General features: G+C 40.6%; 1 protein-coding gene across 1 annotated transcript in view; it reads right to left on the bottom strand.

Moving 5' to 3' along the window:
- LOC132556795 (signal transducer and activator of transcription 5A-like) overlaps positions 1-15,883 on the bottom strand; it is a 54,924-nt gene extending 39,041 nt beyond the window's left edge. Inside the window, exons 1-7 of the mRNA XM_060221241.1 lie at positions 15,791-15,883; positions 12,510-12,569; positions 10,333-10,414; positions 9,634-9,791; positions 6,142-6,298; positions 5,643-5,732; positions 4,990-5,076 (exon numbers count right to left, since the gene is read on the bottom strand). Of these exons, the coding sequence (XP_060077224.1) occupies positions 4,990-5,076; positions 5,643-5,732; positions 6,142-6,298; positions 9,634-9,791; positions 10,333-10,380 (540 nt within the window). The 5' untranslated portion in view covers positions 10,381-10,414; positions 12,510-12,569; positions 15,791-15,883. The remainder of the gene's footprint in view (positions 1-4,989; positions 5,077-5,642; positions 5,733-6,141; positions 6,299-9,633; positions 9,792-10,332; positions 10,415-12,509; positions 12,570-15,790) is intronic.
- Positions 15,884-16,061: the final 178 nt, after the last annotated feature.

Genomic DNA, 16,061 nt, shown 5'->3' with positions numbered 1-16,061 from the left:
CCTACAGTAGTCACCCTACAGTAGTCTCCCCTACAGTAGTCTCACCTACAGTAGCCTCCCCTACAGTAGTCACCCTACAGTAGTCTCCCGTACAGTAGCATCCCCCACAGTAGCCTCTCCTTAGGTAGTCTCCATTACAGTATTCTCCACTACAGTAGTCTCCCCTACAGTAGTCTCCCCTACAGTAGCCCCCCCCACAGTAGTCTCCACTACAGTAGTCTCCCCTACAGTAGCCTCCCCTACAGTAGCCCCCCCACAGTAGTCTCCACTACAGTAGTCTCACCTACAGTAGCCACCCTACAGTAGCCTTCCCTACAGTAGCCCCCCTACAGTAATCTCCACTACAGTAGCCTCACCTACAGTAGTCTCCCCTACATTAGTCTCCCCTACAGAAGCCTCCCCTAAGGTAGTCTCCATTATAGTAGTCTCCACTACAGTAGTCTCCCCTACAGTAGTCTCCCCACAGTAGTCTCCCCTACAGTAGTCACCCTTCAGTAGTCTCCCCTACAGTAGTCTCCCCCATAGTAGCCTCCCCTACAGTAGTCTCCCCTACAGTAGTCTCCCCAACAGTAGTCTCCCCCACAGTAGTCTCCCCTACAGTAGTCTCCCCCACAGTAGTCTCCCCTACAGTAGTCACCCTACAGTAGTCTCCCCTACAGTAGTCTCCCCCACAGTAGTCTTCCCCACAGTAGCCTCCCCTACAGTAGTCTCCCCTACAGTAGTCTCCCCCACAGTAGTCTCCCTTACAGTAGTCACCCTACAGTAGTCTCCCCTACAGCAGTCTCCCCTACAGTAGTCTCCCCCACAGTAGCTTCCCCTACAGTAGTCTCCCCTACAGTAGCCTCCCCTACAACAGCCTCCCCTACAGTAGCCTCCCCCACAGTAGCTTCCCCTACAGTAGTCTCCCGTACAGTAGCATCCCCCACAGTAGCCTCTCCTTAGGTAGTCTCCATTACAGTATTGTCCACTACAGTAGTCTCCCCTACAGTAGCCTCCTCTACAGTAGCCCCCCTACAGTAGTCTCCACTACAGTAGTCTCACCTACAGTAGCCTTCCCTACAGTAGTCTCCCCTACAGTAGTCTCCACTACAGTAGTCTCCCCTACAGTAGCCTCCCCTACAGTAGCCCCCCTACAGTAGTCTCCACTACAGTAGTCTCACCTACAGTAGCCTCCCCTACAGTAGTCTCCCGTACAGTAGTCTCCACTACAGTAGTCTCCACTACAGTTATCTCACCTACAGTAGCCTCCTCTACAGTAGCCCCCCTACAGTAGTCTCCACTACAGTAGTCTCACCTACAGTAGCCTCCCCTACAGTAGTCTCCCGTACAGTAGTCTCCACTACAGTAGTCTCCACTACAGTTATCTCACCTACAGTAGCCACCCTACAGTAGCCCCCCTACTGTAGTCTCCACTACAGTTATCTCACCTACAGTAGCCACCCTACAGTAGCCCCCCTACCCTACAGTAGCCTCCCCTACAGTAGTCTCCCCTACAGTAGCCTCCCCTACAGAAGCCTCTCCTAAGGTAGTCTCCATTACAGTAGTCTCCATTACAGTAGCCTCCACTACAGTAGTTTCCATTACAGTAGCCTCCACTACAGTAGTCTCCCCTACAGTAGTCTCCCCAACAGTAGTCTCCCCCACAGTAGTCTCCCCTACAGTAGCCTCCCCTACAGTAGTCTCCCCTACAGTAGCCTCCCCTACAGAAGCCTCTCCTAAGGTAGTCTCCATTACAGTAGTCTCCAATACAGTAGCCTCCCCTACAGTAGTCTCCACTACAGTAGTCTCCATTACAGTAGCCTCCACTACAGTAGTTTCCATTACAGTAGCCTCCACTACAGTAGCCTCCCCTACAGTAGTCTCCCCTACAGTAGCCTCCCCTACAGAAGCCTCTCCTAAGGTAGTCTCCTTTACAGTAGTCTCCAATACAGTAGCCTCCCCTACAGTAGTCTCCACTACAGTAGTCTCCACTACAGTAGTCTCCATTACAGTAGCCTCTCCTAAGGTAGTCTCCATTACAGTAGTCTCCAATACAGTAGCCTCCCCTACAGTAGTCTCCACTACAGTAGTCTCCATTACAGTAGTCTCCATTACAGTAGCCTCTCCTAAGGTAGTCTCCATTACAGTAGTCTCCAATACAGTAGCCTCCCCTACAGTAGTCTCCACTACAGTAGTCTCCACTACAGTAGTCTCCATTACAGTAGCCTCCACTACAGTAGCCTCTCCTAAGGTAGTCTCCTTTACAGTAGCCTCCACTACAGTAGTCTCCCCTACAGTAGCCTCCTCTACAGTAGCCCCCCTACAGTAGTCTCCACTACAGTAGTCTCACCTACAGTAGCCTTCCCTACAGTAGTCTCCCCTACAGTAGTCTCCACTACAGTAGTCTCCCCTACAGTAGCCTCCCCTACAGTAGCCCCCCTACAGTAGTCTCCACTACAGTAGTCTCACCTACAGTAGCCTCCCCTACAGTAGTCTCCCGTACAGTAGTCTCCACTACAGTAGTCTCCACTACAGTTATCTCACCTACAGTAGCCTCCTCTACAGTAGCCCCCCTACAGTAGTCTCCACTACAGTAGTCTCACCTACAGTAGCCTCCCCTACAGTAGTCTCCCGTACAGTAGTCTCCACTACAGTAGTCTCCACTACAGTTATCTCACCTACAGTAGCCACCCTACAGTAGCCCCCCTACTGTAGTCTCCACTACAGTTATCTCACCTACAGTAGCCACCCTACAGTAGCCCCCCTACTGTAATCTCCACTACAGTAGTCTCACCTACAGTAGCCTCCCCTACAGTAGTCTCCCCTACAGTAGCCTCCCCTACAGAAGCCTCTCCTAAGGTAGTCTCCATTACAGTAGTCTCCATTACAGTAGCCTCCACTACAGTAGTTTCCATTACAGTAGCCTCCACTACAGTAGTCTCCCCTACAGTAGTCTCCCCAACAGTAGTCTCCCCCACAGTAGTCTCCCCTACAGTAGCCTCCCCTACAGTAGTCTCCCCTACAGTAGCCTCCCCTACAGAAGCCTCTCCTAAGGTAGTCTCCATTACAGTAGTCTCCAATACAGTAGCCTCCCCTACAGTAGTCTCCACTACAGTAGTCTCCATTACAGTAGCCTCCACTACAGTAGTTTCCATTACAGTAGCCTCCACTACAGTAGCCTCCCCTACAGTAGTCTCCCCTACAGTAGCCTCCCCTACAGAAGCCTCTCCTAAGGTAGTCTCCTTTACAGTAGTCTCCAATACAGTAGCCTCCCCTACAGTAGTCTCCACTACAGTAGTCTCCACTACAGTAGTCTCCATTACAGTAGCCTCTCCTAAGGTAGTCTCCATTACAGTAGTCTCCAATACAGTAGCCTCCCCTACAGTAGTCTCCACTACAGTAGTCTCCATTACAGTAGTCTCCATTACAGTAGCCTCTCCTAAGGTAGTCTCCATTACAGTAGTCTCCAATACAGTAGCCTCCCCTACAGTAGTCTCCACTACAGTAGTCTCCACTACAGTAGTCTCCATTACAGTAGCCTCCACTACAGTAGCCTCTCCTAAGGTAGTCTCCTTTACAGTAGCCTCCACTACAGTAGTCTCCCCTACAGTAGCCTCCTCTACAGTAGCCCCCCTACAGTAGTCTCCACTACAGTAGTCTCACCTACAGTAGCCTTCCCTACAGTAGTCTCCCCTACAGTAGTCTCCACTACAGTAGTCTCCCCTACAGTAGCCTCCCCTACAGTAGCCCCCCTACAGTAGTCTCCACTACAGTAGTCTCACCTACAGTAGCCTCCCCTACAGTAGTCTCCCGTACAGTAGTCTCCACTACAGTAGTCTCCACTACAGTTATCTCACCTACAGTAGCCTCCTCTACAGTAGCCCCCCTACAGTAGTCTCCACTACAGTAGTCTCACCTACAGTAGCCTCCCCTACAGTAGTCTCCCGTACAGTAGTCTCCACTACAGTAGTCTCCACTACAGTTATCTCACCTACAGTAGCCACCCTACAGTAGCCCCCCTACTGTAATCTCCACTACAGTAGTCTCACCTACAGTAGCCTCCCCTACAGTAGTCTCCCCTACAGTAGCCTCCCCTACAGAAGCCTCTCCTAAGGTAGTCTCCATTACAGTAGTCTCCATTACAGTAGCCTCCACTACAGTAGTTTCCATTACAGTAGCCTCCACTACAGTAGTCTCCCCTACAGTAGTCTCCCCAACAGTAGTCTCCCCCACAGTAGTCTCCCCTACAGTAGCCTCCCCTACAGTAGTCTCCCCTACAGTAGCCTCCCCTACAGAAGCCTCTCCTAAGGTAGTCTCCATTACAGTAGTCTCCAATACAGTAGCCTCCCCTACAGTAGTCTCCACTACAGTAGTCTCCATTACAGTAGCCTCCACTACAGTAGTTTCCATTACAGTAGCCTCCACTACAGTAGCCTCCCCTACAGTAGTCTCCCCTACAGTAGCCTCCCCTACAGAAGCCTCTCCTAAGGTAGTCTCCTTTACAGTAGTCTCCAATACAGTAGCCTCCCCTACAGTAGTCTCCACTACAGTAGTCTCCATTACAGTAGCCTCTCCTAAGGTAGTCTCCATTACAGTAGTCTCCAATACAGTAGCCTCCCCTACAGTAGTCTCCACTACAGTAGTCTCCATTACAGTAGTCTCCATTACAGTAGCCTCTCCTAAGGTAGTCTCCATTACAGTAGTCTCCAATACAGTAGCCTCCCCTACAGTAGTCTCCACTACAGTAGTCTCCACTACAGTAGTCTCCATTACAGTAGCCTCCACTACAGTAGCCTCTCCTAAGGTAGTCTCCTTTACAGTAGCCTCCACTACAGTAGTCTCCCCTACATTAAACTCCTCTTCAGCAGTCTATCTTATGATTGATCATATTGTCACAGTGTTTGTGTGGATATATAAACTGGCCTGCATATTTTTACAATATTTACCTGATTTCAACCTTTTGTAATTATCTGTTATTTTGTGGGTAACTACCCTGGACGTTTTACATACCTGGGTCCTACACTGTAAACTTTCAATTCTCTGGATAAGATCCAGCTGACGATGATACTGCGTGTCACCTCCATTCTCAGATGTAGCCTAATCATATCAACATATCCATTATATTTCAATTGTATCAATCTTAAGCAAATCAAATATTTCAGCAAAAGTGGTTTTCTTAGCCTCTAAACTTAGGGACCATTTTTCTAACTTCACATAAATTCTTTGAATGGACCAAGTAATTTTAAAAGATTTACACCAGAAGAGAAGTTATTTCTGTCTTTCAACATAATAACATGAATGTATGCAGCAAAGTTTGGCTCTAGTTGTTGTATTGAAAATCTTACATAGTTTAAATTCAGCACAAAATGTTCTTTCTTACATGAAGTAGTTAAAATACTTTAGAAAAAAAAAACAAATCGAAAATTCTAATATTGTATAGATTTACCTAGAACATTTTTTGGAAATGTCACATTTAGAATTCAACACTTACACTTTCTGCCGGTGCCACAGCACGTTCCTCCTGGGATAGGTAGCTTTTCACTAACTTAACAAACTGTTAACAAAGTCAACACTTACACTTTCTGCCTGTGCCACAGCACGTTCCTCCTGGGATAGGTAGCTTTTCACTAACTTAACAAACTGTTAACAAAGTCAACACTTACACTTTCTGCCTGTGCCACAGCACGTTCCTCCTGGGATAGGTAGCTTTTCACTAACTTAACAAACTCCAAGGCATTTCCCATGTATCTTTGCTTAAAACAAGAATAAAAATATCAACAATTCCACTACATACATTATTTCTCTGAAAAAGATTAGTATGGTCAAAAACTGACATTTATAAACTATATCCCATCAAACATTAATATTAATCAAGTGAGGAGTTCATGTTGCAATGACTGTGAGGAAACTTATTTTTTAACTTCTAGAAACATGTCACATGTAAAATTGAGTTATCTCCCCTGATTCAGAGCAAGAGACAGAACAATAGTGACTCAAGACAGGAAACCAGTGCTATTATACCTCACACTGACTATTGAGGCTATCTATAGATGACGTTGATAAGATTAGATAACAATTGTGAGTAATGGGGGTGGGCTTCAATGTCATACTTTCTGCTTTCTCTGTCATCATTGATCAGTGAATTATTCTGAAGTTACCTACTCTGAGTTTGTGTTCAGAGTCACGAAGCTTGGTTTTGAGGACAAATTCTGTGGTACTATGAATGGTGCTGCTAAGTTTGTTTAGCACTGAGTCCAACATCTGATTAGCATATCCTTCATCTTCAAAATTACCAGAGTTTTCTTCGTTCACCTCACTCCTAATATCAAAATGTAAAGTGGCCAGTTTTTTAGAATGACTTTATATTGAATAAACAAGTTTGAGGAAGACAACAGAGAGATACATATATTACACAAGACTGAATGTTGAAGAACTGCATGTACAAGTTTTCATCTGGTCATGATAGATATTTTAGTTTGATGTTGATTTGAATAATCAAAACAAGTGGCCCATAGGACCTATATCACTCACATAGATACTTAACAAGAATATTGATAACAGCAAATTAATCAATACATATTCTACAATCTGCATTCAGGGTGCCTATATAATTAGGCGATAGAATGTTTGATTTTATACATATACTGGGGATAAGATCATGAATTTTGGTGTGTCTCGTGTTAAAACAACAAAATTGATGATGAAATCTCATGGTGTATGTATAAAACAAGCATACTATCCCATTATAAAATTATTAGAGTCTAAAAGTGTTGTTATTTTTGCAATATCAATGAAATTCGACAAAAACCAATTTTGTTTGAGACAGTCCCTCACATTGTTTTAGCCAATCAAAACACTCCTTTCAACCATTGATAATGTAAATGCTCTGCTTTTTAACTTTCCAGTCAATTTGTTGATAGGTTCAGGTCAGGTCAAGGCAAATGAAAAGGCTTAAAATGTTTCTCTGTCAGTTGGTGATCTGTTTAAATTGAAGTTAATATGGATTCCTGATGTACAATCCTAAGATTCTTCATGTCTATCTCTGAATGATAAAGGCATGCATTTGTTCACTAAAGTAGATTCATAAAACAACAGACATGGAGAGGCATTGATGAGCCATCATAACAGGAAACTCATCTGAAGTTGTTAGTGTATTTCTTTCAATGGAGATTGTGATTTTTGTATTATTCTCCATGTTATTACCCAGTAAATACAGGAGACAAACACCATGAAACATGATTTGATTAAGATGTGGTATTATAACTGAAGTTGATCCCTGGATTGTCACAGTGACAACTGGTATATGTACTTTGGTCACAATGACAACTGGTATATGTACTTTGGTCACAGTGACAACTGGTATATGTACTTTGGTCAGTGACAACGGGTATATGTACTTTGATCACAGTGAAAACTGCAGGGCTCTCACATCCCATTTTGGGACTGGGGCCTGGGGCCCTTGGAATTGGGAAAAATAGCGACGTTTTCCTTAGAATTGGGAAAACTTGGGGTCTGAATTGGGGAAAAAAGATACTATTTTGTATTGGGAATTATTCGGCCCCAAATCTGGCAGATCAAGAGCCGTGAACTGGTATATGTACTTTGGTCACAAAAACAACTGGTATATGTACTTTGGTCACAGTGACAACTGGTATATGTACTTTGGTCACAGTGACAACTGGTATATTTACTTTGGTCACAGTGACAACTGGTATATTTACATTAGTCACAGTGACAACTGGTATATGTACTTTGGTCACAGTGACAACTGGTATATGTACTTTTGTCACAGTGACAACTGGTATATGTACTTTGGTCACAGTGACAACCGGTATAAGTACTTTGGTCACAATGACAAATGGTATATGTACTTTGGTCACAGTGACAACTGGTATATGTACTTTGGTCACAGTGACAACTGGTATATGTACTTTGGTCACAGTGACAACTGGTATATGTACTTTGGTCACAATGACAACAAGTATATGTACTTTGGTCACAGTGACAACTCGTATATGTACTTTGGTCACAGTGACAACTGGTATATGTACTTTGGTCACAGTGACAACCGGTATAAGTACTTTTGTCACAATGACAAATGGTATATGTACTTTTGTCACAGTGACAACTGGTATATTTACTTTGGTCACAGTGACAACTGGTATATGTACTTTGGTCACAGTGACAACTCGTATATGTACTTTGGTCACAGTGACAACTGGTATATGTACTTTGGTCACAGTGACAACTGGTATATGTAGTACTTTGGTCACAATGACAACTATGGTATATGTACTTTGGTCACAGTGACAACTGGTATATGTACTTTGGTCACAGTGACAACTGGTATATGTACTTTGGTCACAGTGACAACCGGTATAAGTACTTTTGTCACAATGACAAATGGTATATGTACTTTTGTCACAGTGACAACTGGTATATTTACTTTGGTCACAGTGACAACTGGTATATGTACTTTGGTCACAGTGACAACTCGTATATGTACTTTGGTCACAGTGACAACTGGTATATGTACTTTGGTCACAGTGACAACCGGTATAAGTACTTTGGTCACAATGACAAATGGTATATGTACTTTGGTCACAGTGACAACTGGTATATGTACTTTGGTCACAGTGACAACTGGTATATGTACTTTGGTCACAGTGACAACTGGTATATGTACTTTGGTCACAATGACAACATGTATATGTACTTTTGTCACAGTGACAACTGGTATATGTACTTTTGTCACAGTGACAACTGGTATATGTACTTTGGTCACAGTGACAACTGGTATATGTACTTTGGTCACAGTGACAACTGGTATATGTACTTTGGTCACAGTGACAACTCGTATATGTACTTTGGTCACAGTGACAACTGGTATATGTACTTTGGTCACAGTGACAACTGGTATATGTACTTTGGTCACAGTGACAACTGGTATATGTACTTTGGTCACAGTGACAACTGGTATATGTACTTTGGTCACAGTGACAACATGTATATGTACTTTTGTCACAGTGACAACTGGTATATGTACTTTTGTCAAAGTGACAACTGGTATATGTACTTTGGTCACAGTGACAACTGGTATATGTACTTTTGTCACAGTGACAACTGGTATATGTACTTTGGTCACAGTGACAACTGGTATATGTACTTTGGTCACAGTGACAACTCGTATATGTACTTTGGTCACAGTGACAACGTGTATATGTACTTTTGTCACAGTGACAACTGGTATATGTACTTTTGTCACAGTGACAACTGGTATATGTACTTTGGTCACAGTGACAACTGGTATATGTACTTTTGTCACAGTGACAACTGGTATATGTACTTTGGTCTCAGTGACGTGTATATATACTTTGGTCACAGTGACAACTGGCATATGTACTTTGTTCACAGTGACAACTGGTATATGTACTGTCATCACAATGACAACTGGTATATGTACTTTGGTCACAGTGACAACCATTGTATGTACTTTGGCTACCATGCAGACTGTACGCTGTGGGCAGCAAAGGACTATATAATGGTATTTGTTTGCTATTATACAGTACATATGGGTAGACTTAACACCATGCATGGCCTTGTTTTCAGATAGCAGTGATCACCATGGAGACTGTCATGTCTTCTGTTACCTACCATGGGAGTTGTTCTATAAGATCCGCCAGTTGGTCTCGGACCTCCACAGTGAATGGCTCACGGTACTGGTCCAGCAGCTGACGTTGAATCTGTATAGGTAACACTTTAACACGTCCCCACAGTGATATAGACTGGTCATATACCGGAGTCCTTGGCATCTTCAAAAATATCAAGGAGCACATAAGATAAAATTCAGTTATAATGTAAAAGTCTATGTGATGTATATCAGATCAACCAAGCAACTTTATGGTCTGAAATCTCTCAGCTTTCCTTCACCAGAACGATCATGACATTAAGCAAATTTTGTTTCATGATCTGACTTATATACCATCAACAGAGTGATGAAACACTTTTTTTACTGTATTTATTGTGATTGGATATACAGGTAAATTAAAATAACCATTCCTCAAGCCTTAGCCTATGTACAACACAGAAACTTGCCATAAAAATACCTCTAATTTATATGTTTCAGTCACAAATGATGAACAACAGATGGCATGTACATTCAAAATCTGTATCAGCCGAGCAGAGGTCACAATTAAACAAGAATCCCACATTAGCCATTTCATGAAAACTGTATATATATATCACACCATCAATGTAAATACTTGGTGTCAGTAAGAAAGAGCTTTAGATATGATTCTATCATATTTGTTGGTATCTACTGAAACTAGGATCACATATGTGCCAAAGTCTTACATTGAGCTCCATTTCCCTGCCTGGAGATTTTTCTCCCTCAGCACTCATTGTTTCGTCTTTAGTTCCTTGTTACTATTTTAACCTACAAAAGAAATATTCAGTGACTTTACATGTTCATCAGAAACGTCATATGTCATTCAACATTCCCATTAACGAAATAACACTCCACTATTGGCAAGGACAACACCCTCCCTGCTATACTCAATTCATGCATGCCACCCTTCCTACTATATATAAGATGGCCCCAACTTCCTGCTGTTGTAACAATGCCTCCTTACACCATTCTTCCTACACTTTATATGTCACTTTCCCTGCTATGATTAAATTGTAATCTGCCCTGTTTACAGCTAGCCACTTTACCACTTACAATGTAAACTTCCTTACTTCTCATACAATGTCACCCTCCTTCTAAAACCCACTTCCCAGCTATATATACAATGCTTTACTTCTTGCTATGCCAACAAAGCCATATACCCTCCCTGTTATGCTTCTGACTTTTATGGTGGGTTGTGGCAGATCAGTTGGTAGAGCATCATACAGTCAGTACATGTCTCAAGTGAAGATCTACAGAGTGTGGTTCAATGATCCCTATTCTTGGTTTGTGATAGGACACCAAAATCTCCGTCATTCACCACCTTGAAATGTCATAGTTGTGTCAGAACATCATCATCCGGTACTGTCATAGTTGTGTCTGACCATCATCATCCTGTACTGTCATAGTTGTGTCTGACCATCCTGTACTTCCATAGTTGTGTCTGGTCATCATCATTCTGTACTGTCATAGTTGTGTCTGACCATCATCATCCTGTACTGTCATAGTTGTGTCTGACCATCATCATCCTGTACTGTCATAGTTGTGTCTGACCATCATCATCCTGTACTGTTATAGTTGTGTCTGACCATTATCATCCTGTACTGTCATAGTTGTGTCTGGTCATCATCGTCCTGTACTGTCATAGTTGTGTCTGACCATCATCATCCTGTACTGTCATAGTTGTGTCTGACCATCATCATCCTGTACTGTCATAGTTGTGTCTGACCATCATCATCCTGTACTGTTATAGTTGTGTCTGACCATTATCATCCTGTACTGTCATAGTTGTGTCTGGTCATCATCGTCCTGTACTGTCATAGTTGTGTCTGACCATCATCATCCTGTACTGTCATAGTTGTGTCTGACCATCCTGTACTGTCATAGTTGTGTCTGACCATCATCATCCTGTACTGTCATAGTTGTGTTTGACCATCACCATCACCATCCTGTACTGTCATAGTTGTGTCTGGTCATCCTGTACTGTTATAGTTGTGTCTGACCATCACCATCCTGTACTGTCATAGTTGTGTCTGACCATCATCATCCTGTGCTGTCATAGTTGTGTCTGACCATCACCATCCTGTACTGTCATAGTTGTGTCTGGTCATCCTGTACTGTCATAGTTGTGTCTGACCATCATCATCCTGTACTGTCATAGTTGTGTCTGACCATCATCATCCTGTGCTGTCATAGTTGTGTCTGACCATCACCATCCTGTACTGTCATAGTTGTGTCTGGTCATCCTGTACTGTCATAGTTGTGTCTGACCATCATCATCCTGTACTGTCATAGTTGTGTCTGACCATCATCATCCTGTACTGTTATAGGTGTGTCTGACCATCACCATCCTGTACTGTCATAGTTGTGTCTGGTCATCCTGTACTGTCATAGTTGTGTCTGACCATCACCATCCTGTACTGTCATAGTTGTGTCTGACCATCATCATCCTGTACTGTCATAGATGTGTCTGGCCATCATCATCCTGTACTGTTATAGTTGAGTCTGACCATCATCATCCTGTACTGTCATAGTTGTGTCTGACCATCATCATCCTGTACTGTCATAGTTGTGTCTGACCATCATCATCCTGTACTGTCATAGATGTGTCTGGCCATCATCATCCTGTACTGTCATAGATGTGTCTGACCAACATCATCCTGTACTGTCATAGATGTGTCTGACCAACATCATCCTGTACTGTCATAGTTGTGTCTGACCATCATCATCCTGTACTGTCATAGTTGTGTTTGACCATCACCATCACCATCCTATACTGCCATACATGTAGTTGTGTGGTTGGATAAGACACTAGGATTTACCCCCATTTTGCTTAGGATTATATAGTAGCTTAATAAAATTGTACCTGATACAAAGTGACTCCAATTGTTCAAATATGACCCTGGCTGTTTACATGGTGATGAACCTGGAAGACAAAGATATTCAATACTGACAATATTTCAAACATCACAGGTATTTCTGTTTTCATCATTTATATTTATTTTGTGTTTTTCTTCAGGAGTGGAGGTGATAAATCAACTACAGAAATATATCTAGTTCTCCATCACTGAGTGACAGAAACCTTTATAATATACACGCCACACTGATCTGCTCCTTCAAGTGGATCAAGTGGACTGTGACAAGTGACAAGCATGGGTGAAGTGCACATGTATAGTTAAAGTAAGGTTAACTTTTATTTTATGGCCAGTCTAATTCCACCACGATTAAGCATTGTACGAAAGACAGAGTTAAATACTATACAGCCAAACAATGAACGAAACTGCATCATACAGTAGCTTTTTGTCCTACTAGGACTTGCCGTTATGAAAAAGGCAAGGCTAAATTGTGAAACCTATGAGGAAAATGAGGGAAGACCAAACTAATCGGCAGAAATATCAGGATCTAAATCAGGAGGTGCACAACCCCTACAGTATTATCACATGGATTATGTGTTTAAGTAAGCTAGCTACTTTATATAAACAATCGTAAAGAAAGTATTATCAATGTACAATGTACATGTAATTAATGTGAAAATATACGCTGTAAATCTATGTTATAAAACAGCATTAGAAAGGATTAGAAATGCAAGTAATATATAGATATAAAGACAACCTTATATCACAGAAACATTCTATTGTTATATTTATTATACAACTCTATTAAGACAGATGTTTCCTTAATTTACAGTATGATGAAAGCTACTTGAAAGAACAGTTAAACATAAACTTTAAGAATTGTAAAAACATTAAATCTTCGTAAATTAGTGATGAAACCTTAAAAGGAAATAAGTGACAAGACCTTATAAATAAGTGACAACACCTTATAAAGAAATAAGTGACAATACCTTGTAAAGAAATAAGTGACAATACCTTGTAAAGAAATAAGTGACAACACCTTGTAAAGAAATTAGTGACAAAACATAATAAAAAAATTAGTGACAACACCTTTTAAAGAAATAACTGACAACATCTTGTAAGGAAATAAGTGACAACACCTTGTAAAGAAATTAGTGACAACACCTTGTAAAGAAATAAGTGACAACACCTTGTAAAGAAATTAGTGACAAAACATAATAAAAAAATTAGTGACAACACCTTTTAAAGAAATAACTGACAACATCTTGTAAGGAAATAAGTGACAACACCTTGTAAAGAAATTAGTGACAACACCTTGTAAAGAAATTAGTGACAACACTTTGTAAAGAAATAAGTGACAACACCTTGTAAAGAAATTAGTGACAACACTTTGTAAAGAAATAAGTGACAACACCTTGTAAAGAAATTAGTGACAACACTTTGTAAAGAAATAAGTGACAACACCTTGTAATGAAATAGGTGACAACACCTTGTAAAGAAATTAGTGACAACATCTTGGAAGGAAATAAGTGACAACACCTTGTAAAGAAATAAGTGACAATACCTTGTAAAGAAATGAGTGACAACACTTTGTAAAGAAATAAGTGACAACACCTTGTAAAGAAATTAGTGACAACACTTTGTAAAGAAATAAGTGACAACACCTTGTAAAGAAATTAGTGACAACACTTTGTAAAGAAATAAGTGACAACACCTTGTAAAGAAATTAGTGACAACACTTTGTAAAGAAATAAGTAACAACACCTTGTAAAGAAATTAGTGACAACACTTTGTAAAGAAATCAGTGACAACACCTTGTAATGAAATAGGTGACAACACCTTGTAAAGAAATAAGTGACAACATCTTGGAAGGAAATAAGTGACAATACCTTGTAAAGAAATAAGTGACAACACTTTGTAAAGAAGTTAGTGACAACACTTTGTAAAGAAATAAGTGACAGAACATAGTGACAAAACAGGAAAATAGTGACAGAATCTTGTAAAGGAATAAGTGAAAAAAAAACATATAAAGGAGTTAGTGACAGAAGAGAGTGATAAAACAGGGAAATAGTGACAGAATCTTGTAAAGGAATAAGTAACCAAACCTTATAAAGAAATAAGTGACAAAACCATATAAAGAAGTTAGTGACAGAACAGAGTGACAAAACAGGAAAATAGTGATAGAACCTTGTAAAGAAATAAGTGACAAAACCGAGTGACAAAACAAGAAATAAATGACAAAACTATTTAAAGAAATTAGTGACAAAAACTTATGAAGAAATAAGTGACAGGACCTAGTGACAAAACATTATAAAGAAATTAGTGACATAATCTAGGAACAAAAAAGAAATAAGTGACAACCTTATCAAGAAAAAAAAGAGACAAAACCTAACAAGGAAAAAATGCTAAAACCTGACATAGAAATACCCTACATCTGCCTACAAAAAGGATGTAAATGAAATTATTGTGTCTACTATAAATTGTTAGAGGTCTAAAAAATGATTATACATGTAATTTGTGTGGTGAAATAAGCTAAGTGTACCTTTAATTAACAAAACAGGCACACAACCATGGGTTAGAAAAGTGAAGCAGTGCATATATGATTAATGTAGCCGTATTACAAGAGAAGCCAGGATTGATGTGGAGACAACAACTGAAAAGTTCTTAACAGTTGAAATTATGTAGCAATAAGTTACTATATTTACACAGCTGCTTTCACGTAACAGTTAAATTCATAAGTGAAAAGGTTAAATACGTGCACATGGGAATATTTTAAAGCTCCATTAAAAAAAAAAAAAAAAATCCACATAAATTTTTTTAGCCATCAAATTTTGGAAAGAAAGAAATGAAAGAGTTATTATATAAGGTCGGTTATTTCCATATATAATTTAATGTGCAGGAAATAATAATGTTATCACAACAACTTGAGTGTGACGTGTATTTAACAATTATAGCTGCCGAGAAAAGGTTATAAGACATGTACACGTAATAAATCTATGATTGACAACAACTGCCATTAAACTTAGCTTTGGGATATCTAACATAACATTTGTATTGATCTATTTTAAACATTACACCTGTAATAACAACGTGCACGTGTAATAGGATCTATATAACGTACGGTGTCGGAGTATTTCGTCCAACCTGCAATTGTGATAAAGCCTTACTGTACAATTATACCTGGGAGGATATGCGATCGATGTTTTCTAAAACCTGTCGACTTAGTCACAAGATAAATAAACGTTCGTAATGTGCATTTAAATGTATAATGTAGACAATATGGACAGCTCACCTGGTCAGTTCCTCAGTGTAGCTAGCAGTCTGTTCTCAGTGTAGCGAGCAATTTATTATCGCATGTACATCTAGTGACCTCCTCCCAAACCTAAAACATCTATTGAAATATCGCAATGTGTGATATCCAAGTGCGCATACACAACATTTTATCAGAGCTCTATAGCCAGCTTTTGGACAACCTGCCAGTTGCTTCCGGAGGTATATAGGTTATCTGTATGTGCTGCGTATGTCACTGTTATTTTAAGTGTTTGCTCACGTAGAACATTCGT

The sequence above is a fragment of the Ylistrum balloti genome, unplaced genomic scaffold (assembly GCF_031769215.1).
Source record: "Ylistrum balloti isolate Yb309-2 unplaced genomic scaffold, AGI_CSIRO_Ybal_v1 Utg370590, whole genome shotgun sequence".
Taxonomy (NCBI): Eukaryota; Metazoa; Mollusca; class Bivalvia; order Pectinida; family Pectinidae; genus Ylistrum; species Ylistrum balloti.
Note: the sequence above shows the minus strand (reverse complement) of the source record. Positions and strands in the feature narration are given on the sequence as shown.